Source organism: Sardina pilchardus, chromosome 11 (assembly GCF_963854185.1).
Source record: "Sardina pilchardus chromosome 11, fSarPil1.1, whole genome shotgun sequence".
Classification (NCBI taxonomy): domain Eukaryota; kingdom Metazoa; phylum Chordata; class Actinopteri; order Clupeiformes; family Clupeidae; genus Sardina; species Sardina pilchardus.
This window is the reverse complement of record NC_085004.1, coordinates 33,428,004-33,445,503: the sequence shown is the minus strand read 5'-3', so window position 1 is coordinate 33,445,503 and position 17,500 is coordinate 33,428,004. Positions and strand designations below refer to the sequence as shown.

General features: G+C 46.4%; 1 protein-coding gene across 2 annotated transcripts in view; it reads left to right on the top strand.

Annotated features, from left to right (window-relative positions):
- Positions 1-17,500, top strand: part of pigg (phosphatidylinositol glycan anchor biosynthesis class G (EMM blood group)) — a 103,539-nt gene that overhangs the window by 12,508 nt on the left and 73,531 nt on the right. For both annotated transcript variants that reach the window (XM_062549657.1, XM_062549656.1), the window contains exon 5: positions 17,222-17,360. In XM_062549657.1, the coding sequence (XP_062405641.1) occupies positions 17,222-17,360 (139 nt within the window). The remainder of the gene's footprint in view (positions 1-17,221; positions 17,361-17,500) is intronic.

Sequence of the window (17,500 nt, the reverse complement as noted above, 5' to 3'; positions counted from 1 at the left end):
TGGAACAGAATTTCTAAATCACTAAAATCCCAGGACACAATCATAACCACTTATCTGGCAGTTCAACACAGCCAGTTAGTTTACAAGAATCATGTGTTTGTTGTACTTCAGAGAGAGTTTAATGTAATGTCTCTTTGGAAGTGACAAGTGCATGAAAAGTCTCAGACCCACTCTCAATCTCAAGTGAGATAAGGAATTGCTCGGGTGTTAAGTAAGCCAGGCTAAGTAAGAACCCTTTTCTGAGCCAAAGAGCTTGTGAAATGTGACTACAGCCATTAAGTAATGTTCCCCCAAGGTCTCTTTGACCAAACTGACCAGACCATCAAACATGCATGATTCATTAATAACCAGAGTATGATCTAGTAAAACTCTGCTGCATTTGAGAGTGACTGCGTCATTAATTCTTAATGATTCTGTCAGTTTTTTTTCTGCTCCATTGTTTCTTACGCCAGTGCTTTGCGTCTTTGCTGTCTCAGCGGCCCCTCACTGTGTGAGTGTGTGTGTGTGTGTGTGAGAGAGAGTGTGTCTTCGGCACTTGGCAAGATAACTCAGAGTGGCCCTTTTCTTGTCTGCGCGTTTGTACGCCCCAGCTGGTGGGGCCTGTTTTTATGCATATTTAACCATCGCTGGCCGTCCGACGCTTTAGTTCCTTTCAAACCCAATCGCTGGCTCTGTTTGAGTTTGCAGTCTTTTTTTCTGCACCCACTCTCTCTTTTTCCCCTCTGCATTCTTGTTTGTCTCTTTTTATTTGTTGATCTGAATGTTTTGCAAAGCCAGTCAAGCTCCAGCCCCTTTGAACACTGAACATCACAGCGGTCTCGCAAACAAAACTGTGACCCACATACGCGTGCACGCGCATACACACACTCTCTCTCTCTCTCTCTCTCTCTCTCTCTCTCTCACACACACACACACACACACACACACACACACACACACACATTACAGTGCTGCCCATCCCTTTGGATTTCCATGGCTTTGGCACTGTATTCCTGAGGAAACCAGTGTAAACCTGAGGAATATTTTTTGAGTGTATAGCACTGAAGTAGATCAATATTTCAAACACATACACAAATGCACACACACACACACACACACACACACACATACATATAAACATAGTATACACAAACACTCATATTCATACACACAGACACACACTCCCACACACAGTTATATTCATACATGTATGCACTCATACACCCCACAACACACACACACACACACACACACACACACACACACACACACACACACACACACACACACACACACACACACACACACACTGCTGGAGCTGTGAGGCTCATGAGGAGAGGGTCAGGCTGTGATGTCTTGGAGCTGGAACAGGAAGCTGAGGAAATGGAGACTGGCCTCTCCTCTCCTCTCCTCTCTCTGCTCTCTCTGCTCTGCCCTACTTTCCTTCTCTTGTCCTCTGTTCTCCTCTTTTCTCCACTTCTCTCCTCTGCCCTTTCCTCTCTTCTCTCACTTCTGTTTCTCTATCCAATCTCCTCACCTCTATTGTCCTTCTCCTCTGTCCTCTGTTCTTTTCTCCTCTCTCCTCTCCTCTCGTCCCCTCTCTCCTCTCTCCACTGTACTCCTATGTTCCTTTCTTCCCTCTCTTGTCTTCCCTCTGTTCCTTTTCCCTGCCCCCCCCCCACACACACACACACCCTCCCTGCCTTGTTCCCCCTCTTCTCTGTTCTCCTCTCCATATACTGTATGTGTGACTGACTGTATCCCCATAGCAGCAGTGGAACTGTGGGCCCTTTTCAAGATGTGCTGTCTCACTAGGCTGTTAACAGTGTTAACTTTTGTTTGGAAGGAGCAAAGCACGATGTGCCAACTTGTTTGAGAGAGAGAGAGAGAGAGAGAGAGTGAGAGAGGGGCAGAGGGGGAGAGAGCAGTGACTGCATGCTTAAAAGATACCTGAACTGCCCTGGACTTGAGATGCACTGGACTCTAGTGTACTCTACTGGCAATACAGTTGGCTGTGCACTCGTACTACTATACCTGTTATGTGTGAGCTATGTACAGTAGGAGACCCCCAGCTTAGGTTAACCCAGAGATTGTCTAGTTACTAAGATGAATCATAAAGATGTAGTTCCGGACTCCTAAAATAGGCGTGTCCATTCTGTCAAACATCACTTTTTCTCTGAATAAGCAATATGAGAAGATCAATATAATTGCAAATATAATGTGTGCAATGTTATTGTCATTGTGTGTGATGCCAATGAAACACTCTTTCAGACACGGGATAAATAATTACACTTTGGAGTTAGGACCTAGCTACTTCCTCACTCCTAACAGATGCAGGAAATGATCTCTTATGAATGGTCTCGCTTTGTCCAGCGTCTCTGGTCAGCCTTTCTGTGAGGGAGCCTAGAGATGATGTGTGCTGCACCAGCACGTGGGGCACCCTGGGACTGTTGGGGGCACACGAGGGACGCCAATGCATGTGCAGCACTCAGGGTTGCCCCTCGATGGGAGCGCCAGTGCAATGGAGAGTGCCATTCACTCCAGTTGAGTCATGCACTCTGAGTGGCACATTGAGCTCCAGGCTGGTGGAGCGGCTGGAGAGGCTGCTGTGAGTCTTCGCCTCCACCTTTACCTCTCTAGTTAAGTTGAGACACTTCAGTTGAGAGTGCACTTTCTCTCTCTCTTTCTCTCTTCTCTTTCTCTCTTTCTTTCTCTCTTCTCTTTCTCTGTCTCTCTATTTCTCTCTCTTGTCTTTCTCTATCTGCCTCTCTCTCTCTCTCTCTCTGTCTCTCTCTTCTCTTTCTCTGGAGTTCTCTGTAGAGGTCTATTTAAGCACCATCTGGGCCAGGCCGAGGTTGACCCAGTCTCCCTATGGACGGCCACAGCAGGGTCTCAGCCATTAGTTTGTTGCCAGAGGGTATGGAGACAGACGGGCTTTGCCCCCCGGCTTCCTGTCTGCAGAGCTCCTATACACACACACACACACACATGCCAATCAACCAGAGCCAATCAGAGGAGGCAGTCGGAGCTTCATGGACATTGCTGCTCGGCCCTCAACTGTGTCACCATGGAGCACTGGAGGGCTTTGCACGACGGGCAGGGCGAGTGGAGCGCCTGTCTGCTAAGCTCGTCTGGAGGGGTTATTAGGGCTTTTTATTCTCCCTACGCAACACCTCACTGCACCGTGCAGACTAGAGTAGAGTGCTCGCTCGCAAATCCACTTTGCAGTAAAGACCTTCTCGCTTCCTCCGAATCAATTCTAACGCTCCGATCAAGGAAGTCTCGGAGTATAAAAGATAAATGTAAATGTCTCTATTGTACGGCGCTGGTCAATAAATGTTTCAAATGTTAAAGACTCTTCTGGAAATGCATTTATTTCATTGAGTGATGGCCGCTTTGGCCCAGGTGTTTCGCCCTAGGCTTGTATTTTGAAAAAGCTCCCCTTAAAGAGACTGTGTGACGTGGCAGCTAAGTGGGCAGCCCTTGTGGGGGTCCTGAGGGTGGCTCTCGTCGCCTTCTCTTCATCTAGGCCATGTGGCTCCAGCACAGAGGCTCACAACATGAAACACCGTCAGAGAAGAGTCCGACTCACACTGCGCGGAAGGGAAGAAAAATCTCTCTCTCTCCCTCCCTTCCCTCCTCTGTCTGCCTGTGGCTGTCTCTGTCACTCTCTCTCTCTCTCTCTCCCTCTCTCTCTCTCTCTCTCTCCCTCTTGGCCTCACGCTGTGAAGAAGAAGGCTTTCTCTCTATCGCTCTGGTCTCTTTTTCTTTCTATCTCTCTGGCCTCTTTCTCCTTTTCTCTGTGTGTTTATTTCTTTTCCTGCTTCTCTATGTCTGTCCATCTTCTTCTTCCACTCTCACTCCCCCCCTCCTCTTTTTTCCCTTGCTCTCTCAACTGCTCCTGGAGTCAGAGCCACACCTCTGTGATGGCTTCTTTCCGTGGCAGGTTGGCACTCGGTTCCCCTTGAAAGAGAATAAGGAAAGGAGATCCTCTTTTGATGAGGACATGTCAACTCTGATAAACATGCAGCTCTGTGTGTGTGTGTGTGTGTGTGTTTGTGTGTGTGTGTGTGTGTGTGTGTGTGTGTGTGTGTGTGTGTGTTTCTGTTTCTGTGTATGATGCTTGTGTGTACGTGTGTATTTTTTATGAGAGTGTGTTCATATGTGTTTGGTGTGTGTGTGTGTGTGTGTGTGTGTGTGTGTGTGTGTGTGTGTCCCCTGCCACCAGCAGAGCTGTCAGTCAATGGGAAACAGTGAGGAAGCTCAGGGGGTGTAATTTGCTATGCTTTTGCATGTGTCATCACCACCCCCTCACTTATACAAAGTGTTTCTGTTTGACTCTGTTCCCAAGAAATCACATTTACCCATCTCCTCCGCCTCCTGCTTTGCTTTGTCTGGGAAAAAAGTGCTGTAGTACTTGCATTTTTAATGCACATGTGAATTGTGTTTCTCCAGATTCCCTGCAGCTATATGCTGTATTTTATTTCATGCCAAAAATGGAGACCAGTTCATGCACATGTAGTGAAGCTCGGTGCTTTCATTTGTTTTGTATGCTGTTCGGTGCTCTCTGCCCCGAAGTCCAGTTTGATGAAGGCATATCTGCCAAAAGCCTGAATGAATGAGTTGTCCTTCGAGCAGTGCAGTATTACAGTCACGTTTCACCATCTCATCTTTTTTTTTAATCAAGTTTTTAGATTATTTTGCAGATTTTAAGAACGTAAAATAACAATATATGTATATCTTTTTTTCAAATCACATAATGCTCATTAATGATATTCAAGGCTGATTGTGTAGGCAAACATAATAATTTTAATATTATGCAAATAAACGTCTACTTTTTTTAACACATAATGAATGTTGTTGGAGCCACATTTCCATCTGTTTTCATTATGAGAGGCACTCGTTATGCAATCTACAGAATAGCTGTCAAAAGTAGGCCACTTGAACATTTTGATACTTCATTCATATGTATTAGATTTTTTAAGTAGGCTAGGTGTTTTCAGTCAATGGAGACGAGTCAGATTTAGTGAAAATCACTTCAGAATTATGCAGGTTTCATCCGATTTGAACAGAGCGAGCCAGCACTCTGGAGACATTAGTAATGATAATGTGAGTTTTTTATTTGATTATTATCATTGTTATTATTATGACTTGTGCCTGCCAGTCCACTTCTATGTGATTTGAGTTCTGAACACCACAGAACAACCTCAGCCTCTGTCTGTTGGTCTTGGGATGTGTTATTTCTGTGGAATAGTGTTCTCCTTTTGAGTTCTGATTTTTTTTGCAGTGGTTTGATATCTGTTTCTTTTACTGGTATCAGGTGTTGACTGGTGGTGCACTTATTCACCCTGCAGCTGAACTTTGTCTTATTTAGCAGTATGACCTTTATCATCTCTGTGGCGTGAAATGTGGACTATACAACATACAATTTAATTATTTAAAAAATAAATGCATACAATCTTGTACGTTGAGTGGCCGTGTGTGTGTGTGTGTGTGTGTGTGCGCGCGCGCGCATACATACTGTATGCACTGTTTTTGCATACATGTATGCAAAGGAGTGTATTTCAGACTTGTTTCTGCGAAACTCTCTGCAATTAATGAGTTGGTTGATTGATTGAAGTTTGCATGAAGGCTACATTTAGTTGCATCTGTTTAGTTGCATGTGTTTTCTAATGTGGAAAGAGTATCACTTTCATGATCTATTTTATGCATTTGGGTGTTTGCCGAGGTCTCCAGATGAGGCACTGTTTGGAGTTTTGATTGGTTGCGTTTCCACAGCAGACGGCCACCTCTCTTATCTAACCACATTGCTTTGTTTTCAGTGTGATGTTCAGTGAGATCTTTCTTGTTCAGAGGAAAGATCACAAACCTTCTTCGTAGCATCTGTGCTCAGTGCTGCAGTGGCTTCGCTTGTGTCTGGTTTAAACATTGTTAATGGGCATCATTAACCCCTACCTTGGCACTAAGCCACAGCCTCTAGAACATTTATTGGGTGCCAGGGGTTTCTTATTAAGAGTAAATTCATAATTTATCTACCTGGGCTCTCACGTTATTGTTGTATAGGCTATATATTCTTTTAATTCTACAATGTTGCAAAATCCATTTTAGCGATGAAATTACATTGGCTCTTATTAAGTGTAATATGTCTTTAATGTACCACGTTTTAATGTATATGGCCATCAATCACTTTAACCTGATTTATTAGTCCTTGTTTGTTTTTTCATTTGGGCTATTTTCATGTGCCATTTGACCCGTTGAGGAAAACTGTTATTGTGTGAGATACTGTATGGCCCATGAAGAGAACTCCATTTGCTTGTTGCTTCCATATTGCACTGTTGGTGAACTCTGGTTCTCCAGACATCACTAAAAGAGCCTCTGTGTTGGAAAACTAGACCGGAGCCTGACACTGTGATGAAACATTAGCACATTAGCGTTGAACTGAGCTCGTAAAGAGGCCTTCATGGTCTGGCCAGCCCTTTTGGACACCGCACACGCTGGATGCAGATCATTTCCCCACGCCAACTGTGCCGTTGCTTTGTCTCTCTCCCAGGACTGGGCTGAAGGTGGCATGAAGTGCTTTGTTGACGTATTGCATCAGCAAGGCGACTGGAAGGACAGGAAGAGCTTTAGACTCAAGGAAGCTCCCGGGAGATAAACACTTCACGCTGAGCCGCCACCCGCCGAAGGAGGGGCGCGCCGGGGAAAATGTGCTGGAGAGCTCTTGAGTGCTCCACAAATCAGCCGATGTCGGCCACCCAAGGTCGCCGCTAATGGGTGCGGTGGCAGCCAGGTCGTGTGCTGTTGCAGCTGGTCGCACATTCACTCGCTCTGAGGTGTGACCACTGCAGGCTGTGTCGCGGCGCCGCTCTCTCCAACTCCAAGGTTTACTTCTTGCCTTCCGTTTACCTGCATCATTCTTTGTTGGACAAGGGCCTCGTCTCAAGGCAATTGCACAGGGCTTTGATTGAGGCCAGATAGGCGGTTTCATGTCACTGGTTGCACAAGATGGGAGCCACAACACCACGGTTGTCAGCCAGTGTTGTTTGTTCTTCCTTTGCTTCCAAACTAAACACTCATTATGATGTAGCAGAAGGACCATGGATAGCAGGGCTTATGCCATTGTAGCTGGTTAGGAAAAGCACCAATAACTACTTGTTATTTGGTCTCTGTGACAAAATCAAAAGACACAACTACACCCGTTCTTTAGGGACCATTTTAGGCTCTATCTAAACAAACTTTCAAGGATTCTCAAAAGACAAAGTGAGGTGCTGTGACTACATCAGTCGGTGCCGATCAGTGAAGTGGTGACGTGGTATCCAAGGCGACATGGTGTGCTGAATCCGTGTGTGTTTGTGTTTGCGGTGGTGTGTGTCTCTTTCTACTTTAAATAGTGTCGGCATCTCATCCTCTCATCAGTTTTTGTCTCCGGGTGTTCCGTTGCATCGGCGTTTGTTTTTGCTCGTTTTTTTTGGTTTCTCTCTCTTTTTTAATCGCATCCCTTCGACTGCTGCTGCAGTAGTGTTGTATCAACATGTTGTATGAGATTGCATTTTGTTGTGTTTATTTCACGGTTGGCTTGAAAAACTGAGCTGTGTAACTTCTTGGAGGGATCATTAGCTTAAGTAAGACATTTCTTCTGCATTAAATTGCCAGACACATTCTCTTGGATGGAATGAAATGTCATCCAAAGTCAGAATAACAACAGTAATGGACCAATTGGCTTGGGAGGTGGAGAGTCTAGATTCATTTTCATTTCAGCTGCACTACTTCTTGGCAAAAAGGAGGAGGAGGAGGAGGAGAGGGCGTGTTTGTGTTTTGGCAGACACACATTAGTTTGTTCCTCCAGTCATTGTCCATATTTGGCCTATCTTTATGCTGCAAGCTTATCACCTTGCCCCACGTCTTTTGTTTTCTGAAGCCTGGCTTCCCTGCTTTGAAGGGGTGGCCTTTCGCATCAGAGCAGATTATGCTAATGAAGCTTCAGTATTTTATTTGTTCATGCAAACGCAACTTCCATACAGACGTCGTGGGCATAGGAGAAGAATAGAGCGCCTTTTTATTTTTTTAATTTCTCCCGCGGACATAAAAGGGCCTTTCTGCCCGAGTATCTGCTCATCTTGAGTCCATGCAGGGAGTGCTGAAATTGATTTATGGCTGTTGTGTCACTCAGATTGGGTCTAAAGTCCCAGCATTGAATGGGGGACAGTTGTTCAGCCGTTCTTGTGAGCAAGTCTGTCTCTCCGCCAGCAGAAGGAGGCAGGATCATTGTGACAGTGGGGATGGAGGCTTACGCAAAAAGGAAATGCTGCAGTTGCGTACGTTATGCTGAATTTCCTGTTTCTCTTGAGCCTGCTGTGACCCGACAATTTCCTCTGATTTTTCTCTCGACTCCAGAGCCTTCTGTTCATTATACTATACTATATATCTCTTATAGGTTTTATATTGATATGACTATTTTTAATGTCACTATGTACCTGCTGTGAAGACAAGGAGCGAAAGGAAAGAATGTGAAAAGGAAAAGAAAAGAAAGAGTGAAAGTGTGAGCGGACCACCTGCCTGTTTAAAGTATTGAACAGTGTGTCTGTGTGTGGTCGCTCTCTTGGAGCTAGGCTGGCATGTATTATTTATCAGGCTTTGGAGAGGAGAGGCTGATATTTCCTCCACAACTTCTCAGCTTACTCGCAGGCACTCTTGGGGGACTGCAGGACTATAGGCAGCAGTCACGGGGTGCCTTCATTTTCATGTGATTTCATTTTCTGAGATTGTAGTTCTCTGCGACACAATTTGAAAGCAGTTGTGAAGTTCCGTTATTGACGTATAATACCCACACAGCATAAATAGTTGAATATTTGTGCTTTGAGCCTGCAATTACCAGCAGTTCAAAACTCTTTTGGGTTCAGCTCCTCTAATTGTATCAAAAACACTGGAATGTCCATATTGGTCCTCTCTGTCTACAGCAGTTTGTGAGTAAAGTAGGAATTACTTTAGTTTAAAAAAAAAAAAAAAGGTAGGGCATCAATGTGTCCTCTTGCAATGCAGCTGCAGCAACAAAATGAAAATGCACTGTGTCCCAGGTGTAACCTGAAGCACCTGCAGCAGAGCAGGCCATCCCAGTTTGGGCCAGTGCTGTGTCTATTGGCAGAGACACTTTTGGACCGTGCATGAACTCTGACACACACACACACACACACACACACACACACACACAAGCAAACACGCAAGCAAACACACAATGAGGGAGGATCAGTAGGACAACTTACAAAATAAAAGTCTGATTATAATGGAAGATGACCAGATGAGTGATGGTCTCTGATTCTCTCTCACAGACTAACAGTGTGCTGCATGCTGCAAGTTGTGTGCTGTGTGCTGTGTGCTGTGTGCTGTGTGCTGTGTGTGTGTGTGTGTGTGTGTGTGTGTGTGTGTGTGTGTGTGTGTGTGTGTGTGTGTGTGTGTGTGTGTGCTTGTGTGTGTATGTGCTTGTGTGTGTGTGTATGTGCTGTATGTGTGTGTGTGTGTGCTGTGTGCATGTGTGCTGTGCAGTGTGTTGTGGTGCTTTCCTACGTAGAGCTCGGAGCGTGTGGAGGCATGCGCTGTGTTCCAGCTCATCTAATGTGATTTCCACAATCCGTCCCTGCCTCCTCGCCTCCCTCTCAGCCTGCCTTGATTCTTTTCCCCCTGTCCTTTACTCTCAAACACACACATACTGTACACACAACACACTCAGGCACACAGATATACCAAAACACACACACACACACACACCCACACACACACACACACACACACACACACACACACACACACACACACACACACACACACACGCATGCCGCATACGTACACATGCACACACACTGCCATTCTCACTCTCTCTCACACACACACACACACACACACACATACACACGTACACACTCACTCTCTCTCGGTCACACACACACACACACACACACACACACACACACACAGCACCAGGGGGACAATGGTGGGATTTTCATTACCCCCTCCCTGGGCTGGCGGTGCAGATTATTCGGCGGCTGTATTGCACTTTTGTCTGTCGCCCCGTGTGCTTGTGCTTGTTCCCGCCGGCTCCCCCGCTGTGCTCCCATACTTTTGCGGCTCCGCCACAGAAATGGAGACGCTGATTTGCTTTTGCTTGGCCTTCATCTGAGTGCGCAGAGCAAGACGTCCTGCTGCCAGGATGACCACTGTGCCTCGGCTCTGGCGCTACACCATAGCGCGCATTAGCCTGAGAAGGAAGCCAGTGATTTGAGTTGCAGGACTTGGCCACGGGGCTCTTGCATGCATTCCCAGTGCAAGACCATAGGAGTACAGTATGCTCTCTGATCTGCTCCCTCTCTCTGCGTGTCTGCGCACTCTCTCATTCTCATTCCCTTTCTGTCTTTGTTTTGCTACTGTACTACTTTGTAAATACTCATCCTCTCATGCAGATACCAGAGGGAGAGAGAGAAAGAGAGTGTGAGAGAGAGGTTGGGAAAGAGGGAGGCTGGGAGAGGGAGAGAGAGAAGGCGGGGTATGTCGGGATGGAGGGAGAGACGGAGAAAGACAGAGAGAGAGAGGGGGGTTGGGAAGGAGGCAGGGAGGGAGAGAGAGGGATGTGTTCCATTTGGATGAAAAATTAAATCCTGTTAGGCCCACCCAATCAAGCACATAAAAGACTTATGGGAAAAAAGTAAGCACAGAATTCACGGTTGAAGGCATTTTGTCCGTTCAACATATTTAGTCAATAACTAAGCATGGCCTCATTTGGTTGCATAACATGGGAAATGGACGTGTATCTGTGGCTACCATTCACACGCTGCAGGCAGACCATATTCATTAAAGCATCCTACTTTTATAATAGCAGGCTATGTGGGCAAGGTCCCTTCAAAGACCAGTGATATAAGTGTGTACGCACACACACACGCACGCACACACACACACACACACACACGCACGGATAGAAAACACTGTAAGAGAGAGAAACCCAAGGTAGGCCATTTTGTTGCCTGTAAATGGTGTTATTTGATGTCCCTACGATTATCTGAATGAATCTTACTCAACATTGACCCTCGGTATCATGGCACAAGTTTTTGAGAGCATGGGGTTCCCTTTTGAATCCCATAAGTGGAAAGGCAGGGGATGAGTCGGCAGCATGTCAGTATTCATTTGTGATAAAGGCACATCATGTTGAGGGTGTTGTTTTTAAATCCCCAGGATGCTACAGTGTAGCTTGATTAGCAATCTGTTCATATTGTAGTTTTAAACAAAACACTCCTCCAGTGGGAATGCCTTGTGAAAATGCTTTAGCTGTAGGGGGTTAATGCTGCGTAGACCTTATAGGTCCACTCAATGAGGTCTGCACTCAAGCCTAAAAATACACCTGTGGAAATGGCACTAATTGCCCTGGCTGTGTTCATATTGGAAACCACAGAGGAGGTCTCAGCGGGCGGCCTGAATATTTAAACAGCCCAATCAGGGCTTCTCCAGTCCAGTCCAGCCTCGTGCTCGTGCTCGTGCTCGGCCTCCGAGAGTGAGAGATGTGGGGAATGCTTACACCATAGGGACGGCGGACCACACCATCCCACGACGCCACAGGAACTACGGCTCAGCAGATCACACTAATGCTCACAGTGCAGCCTTTTAGGGAGAGACGATGAGGTCTTATTTCAGCTCGGCACATCAGCACAATTCGATTTCTGTGACCTTGAATGTCTGTGAAGCATAACAGGGAAATAGTCGTTATTGAAATGAGTAAAGTGCTGATTTCATGTTCACGTGTTATTATCCATCTAAAATATTGTTTTATGCTTCGTCAGTCTCAGATGTTTTATGGGGCATTATGTATCCGAGAATAAGACCGGTGGTTAGGCCTATCTGGTTTGAATATCACCATTACAAGTCCATTTTCATCAGTACAGGATGCACAGTTCCCCGTTGCCTCTGACTAAAACATCAGGTGGATGCAGGGCAGATTTCAGCAGCAGCAGCAGTGTGTGTATTTGTGTTACCTTGACGGAGGTGCAGGAGCGAGCTCCATCATAAATCAGGCCAGCTTCACACATGAGTGCAAAAGAACACATTTCTCTCCTCCTCCGCACCCCCCACTGTTGCCTCCCATCTCTCTCAGTACCATTACGGGCCACCCTGACTCCATAGCCCCATCCTGGCTGATAAGGCCGCGCTGGTTCCCCCTCCTCAGTCTGCGCTCCATCCATCTTCTGCCTGACACGCTGTAATGATGTTCCGCCCTCTTGTCATCGCCGTGGTAACGTTAGTCACATGTCCAGATGGTGGTCTCTCCATGGGTGGTTGCTATCTGTGTGGATGGGAGTTGTGTAATAAGAAGGATGGCCTTTTGTTGCCCGTTCATTAATGAGTTTATACGTTTTAAAGGGTGTAGATATAAGTTTGCTGCCTTTAATGATTTTAACTCATTTTACTGCTCTACTTTCCCCAGCTTCAGCTTCAGTTGATTCGTTTTTGATAAGACAAGACAGCATTGCTTGATCTGCGTGTGTGTGTGTGTGTGTGTGTGTGTGTGTGTGTGTGTGTGTGTGTGTGTGTGTGTGTGTGTGTGTGTGTGTGTGTGTGTGTGTGTGTGTGTGTGTGTGTGTGTGTGTGTGTGTGTGTGTGTGTGTGTGTGTGTGTGTGTGTGTGTGTATTTTCCTGATGTGTTTTTCTTCTCCTAGCTCCTTCACCCATTTAAGAGATTAGTTTGATCTCCGATTGACCGTCAGCATTTTTCTCAGCACAGTGTCTCATTGAATTCACATCAATCGTGTGTGGCGTGCGCGTGATGGTAAATCACGACTCTCTCTCCGCCCATCTGCCTGGAGAGCCTCAGCTGGAGCCTCTCCTCCGCCCTTCGTTATCGTCACCGTGGAGACAAAAAGGACACATTCCGCTGTTGACCTTGCTGCTCACGTCTGAGAGGAGCAGCCACAGAGGAAAAGACATTACAGGCTACATTCTGATAATCGCTCGGGATGTGCTTATTAGTGAGTGGGACGCGCTTGCTGTTGTCACAGGAGCGTTGATGGAGGACGTGGCGAGTAGGCATTAGGCAAGCCCACTGTACTGTGCCTTTGATGGAGGTGACTCTTCCCTCTAACATCCCCTGTTTCTGTATTCCAAAGAATAATTTGAAGTCTGGGGTCTTGCTGAGAAGCCTGCGGTGGAAATGTTCATTAGCGCAGCGAAAGAAAAATTAGCTCCAGAGAAAATAACCGGCTCCTGTGTTTGCAAATGACGGCGACGAGTAGACTCTATTTGTCTGTGGTGGTTGTGGTGCTGGGAGGGGGGGTGTTGCTAAGCAGTCACGGCCCATGGCCTCTGGGTTTGTCAGAACTGCTAGCATTGGCCATTTGGCTGGGAGCCATAATTACCACGCTTTGCCTAGCGTGCCGGAGAGAGAAGAGAACAGCGGGCCGCGGCTATGCTCGACATGAGAATAAGGTTAGCTTGTGTCTGTGTGTCTGCGCAGACCTCATTGGCTCCGGTAGCGTCTGTTTGAGTGCAGTCATTGAGAGCAGTCCAGCGGGGCTATGAGAATGAGGTTAGTTCTGTGTGTGTGTGTGTGTGTGTGTGTGTGTGTGTGTGTGTGTGTGTGTGTGTGTGTGTGTGTGTGTGTGTGTGTGTGTGTGTGTGTGTGTGTGTGTGTGTGTGTGTGTGTGTGTGTGTGTGTGTGTGTGTGTGTGTGTGTGTGTGTGTGAGTGTGTGAGTGTGTCCAGACTTTATGGGCTCCAGTAAAGAGTGCGCTCACTTAGAGCAGTTAGCGGCGGTGCAGGGATGGGTGCCCGTAGGTGCCCATAGGTGCCCATCAGAACTAAGTCTTCTGAGTGTGCCAGGGGCCCGGCCACGGAGAGGTAGGGGAGAGAGGGATGTTTGAAGTGAAGCGAAGCAGATCACCATGCTCTCTCCCAGAGGACGCAGACGGAAGAGGGCCAGAGAGAGAGATGTGAGAACGCAATTTAGAGAGAGAGACTGAGCTGGAAAGTCAGGAAGAGTGAGAGATCGAGAGAGAAGCAGAGAGGCCGAGGGCATGTGACTCCTCCTAAGTGCTGAAGCTGGTTCCTCCTCCTCCTCCTCTTCCTCTTCCTCTCCTCCTGTGCACACCTGTGCCGTTCCGGCCCTCCATCCACATGCGCTGTATGTCCCTGTGAGTGCAGTAACGCAGCAGCAGCAGCAGACAGGCCGGTGGCAGCCCAGCACTCGCGCCGTGATCCGTCACACGCCGGCCTCAGCGCTGATTGGTGGAGACACTAATGAACAGGGTGTTATCTCCATGTTGGGAGTCAGGCCTCTCTCTGAGTGCTGACGCTAATGAATCATGGTTGTTTTGAGCTGCGTAGCTATTTGTTTGTTTTTCCTTGTGACATATGCTTTCATTCACCCCCCCCCCCATTGGTGGCATGCTCATAATGCCTACTGATTCTGTCAGCGTGGCAAATGCAAGATGTCTGACTAATGGTAGCATTTTTCATCCTTGCCAGTGTTGACACTTGAGAGTTTAGCCTTGAGGACAGTCTTTGAGGGAACCTTGCTATCTAAAAAGCCATTGCAGGTGCACCTTTTGTGTCCCAAATATCTGAAAGGCTGCTGATTTGCCTTATTCTAGCAAACGAGTGCACTTGTCCTTCATGTCAGGAAAGTTTCACCTAAGCGATTATCCTCCCTGTGTATGTTTCTCAATCAGAAGTCGATTGAAATCCACACACAGACCACCCGTTAAAACCACACTGACAGTAAAATGGAGGAAAATTATTCTGATTCTTCACTGTTTCTTGTTTGTTATGAATCTCTGATGATTTCTTGTCTCTCTAGTTATCACTGTAGGAAGCAGCCAGTCGTTGTAAGGGTACCAGTCACACCAGGCACACCTGCTCTGATCAGAGTCAACACACACACACACACACACACACACACACACACACACACACACATACACACACACACACACACACATTGCTCTGAAGGTTAGGCACACTTCACTGCTTTGTAAGCTGTGGCTGGAGGGCTTAACAACTCTGGCTGTTGGTGTAGTTTAGATTGAAACAGTTCCAAAATGGCCTAATTCACAAGCTTCACACCTCTTTTACTTTTCCTATGTGATCCTGACATGTGTTAGTAAGATATGTTTGTTATTGCACCTGTGGTAGACCAAGGTGTTAATCAGGCCAAGGCATTGAGTTTGTTTCACAGGTAACACATATTTGTAATAAAAACATATCCACACATCCCTTGCATGCATTGTAAGTATCAGTGGGTGCAACAGTTATGATGAGTGATTGTCTAAAGACAAATGCTTGGTGTGCATTTGGATACTCTTGGACATCAGCTTAGATCTAGTTCAGTAATTACTTGTGTATTAGGTGCAGACGGTACTTTATGCTGATTGAAAAAGACAAAACCGTGAATTGACCTCACCCATATAGCATATTATTAGCCCAATGAATCAGAATCAAATTTTGCAGTGAGAAGGAAGAAGAATGAAGAAAATAAATGCATTCCTACAGTATGTATAGGCCGCCCCGTGTATTGACCTCATAGCTGAAGAATCTTTGCTAAATCAGTGTGTAAACCTTGGCTATTAGGCAGGAAATGACAGTAGTCAGGGCACTGCATTGATAGGTGTGTTATCCTGAAGCTATGATTGTGTTCTCCTCTCTTGCCCACTCCATACTGCACAGACATGACGCAGATAACTCCAGACACATGCCATTTGTTACCGAGAGGGTTTAGTTTGGATGCCTAAGCCGTGTGTTTCCAAAAGGTGTGATCCAATGATGGCTGGCAGGTGTGTTTGTGTAAGTGATTGACATCTTCACACACTCGGTCTTTCGGTGTCGGGTAGGACTCATCTTCTTGGCGGACGTGAGGACACCAGTTGAGTTATGATCGGTAGGAGACGAATGGCCTTTTTCTCCAACCCTTCTGTGTGATCCATCAGTCTTGGAGAGGCTTGGCCACTCCCTCTATTGATTCTGTCTCATGTTCCTCTTCCTCTCTCTGGGCACGGCCTTGTTTAGGCTGACTGGTTCCATTATGGCCGCTGATCATTTCATGCATACTTGATCTGTTTGCTGTGAAGGTGTGGGATACATTTTATATGTATAACTGTTTTAGTATAACTTATAGAGAAATCTAGTTGCCATCCTTTACCTTAGGAATGTTAAGATATCCGCTGTGTCAAGTAAAACCCCCTCTGTGACTATGTGAGATATCTGATGGTGACCACACGGGGGCCTTGACACAAAGATGGCTTAGGTTGAGGGGTTCTGGTAAACATTCTTATCTCTGGTAAAGCCCAGTTAGTTAAAGAATCACTTACAAACGCATCTTGTGATTTTCCAAGGGTGTGTGTAAAGGATATAAGAATTGACTTCACCCAGAGATGTGTGGGCTAACTTGTTACTTTGACTTTCATGTGGGTAACATGCTCCCGGTATACTGTATATGCAAGTGAACATATTTGTTGCTGAATAAAACAAATGAAGACAGTCACTATTGGCAGCTTTGGAATTCACTGCAAACTCATCACTGCGACAGAGACTAAGTTGATTGAGCACATTTCTCAGTTTCTTTGAATGAGCCTCACGGACGTGATGGAAGGCTGCACCCGTTTAGTTATGGGTATCTCAGCTCTGGTTAGTCACAGCAAGCTAGCCATTGTTATGTTCACTAACAGTAGTCATGTTTAACATTAGATAAAAGAACTATGCAGTTTGGCTAATGCATACATCCAGTAGAACACTCAAAGAATTACAGCAATTTCCCCTGATTTAAAGTGTGTCCATCTCATTATTGAACTCACTGAGGTAATAACCACGTCTAAAAATGTTTGGGGTAGTTCTACCGCCACTTTCTTGTTTAGCACGTTACGCAAGCTTTGGACAGTTGGGCCCCCTGATTGTGTTCATCTGTCGAAGCCTGTGTGTTAGTATTGTCTGATGGGTTAATCAGACAAACGAGGGAAAAACCCTCCTAATGGATTTTAAAGTGTGCATCTAAAGATGAAGTCAGAATGAAACGACCATGGACAGGGCAGCAACATGGATGATTAGATTACACTAATCATCTTTTAATGACATCAATGCTGTCTGTCTCCCCAACATTGGCAGATAGATCACAAAGTGAATTTTATACCCTGTGTGTGTGTGTGTGTGTGTGTGTGTGTGTGTGTGTGTGTGTGTGTGTGTGTGTGTGTGTGTGTGTGTGTGTGTGTGTGCGCGCCCTACAGGAAGCGGAGGGGACACTGCCCAACCTGCTGGTGCTGTGTGGGGACCACGGCATGTCTGAGACGGGCAGCCACGGCGGTTCGTCCGAGCCGGAGATCAACACTCCCCTGGTGCTCATCAGCCCTGCTTTCAAACGCAAAGGTGAGCGCAGGTCACACACCTCTCTCTCTCTCTCTCTCTCTCTCTCTCTCTCTCTCTCTCTCTCTCTCTCTCTCTCTCTCCTGCTTCCTCTCACCCTGGTCACATCTTCCCCTCCATTTATTCACTCACTGTTCTGTGTT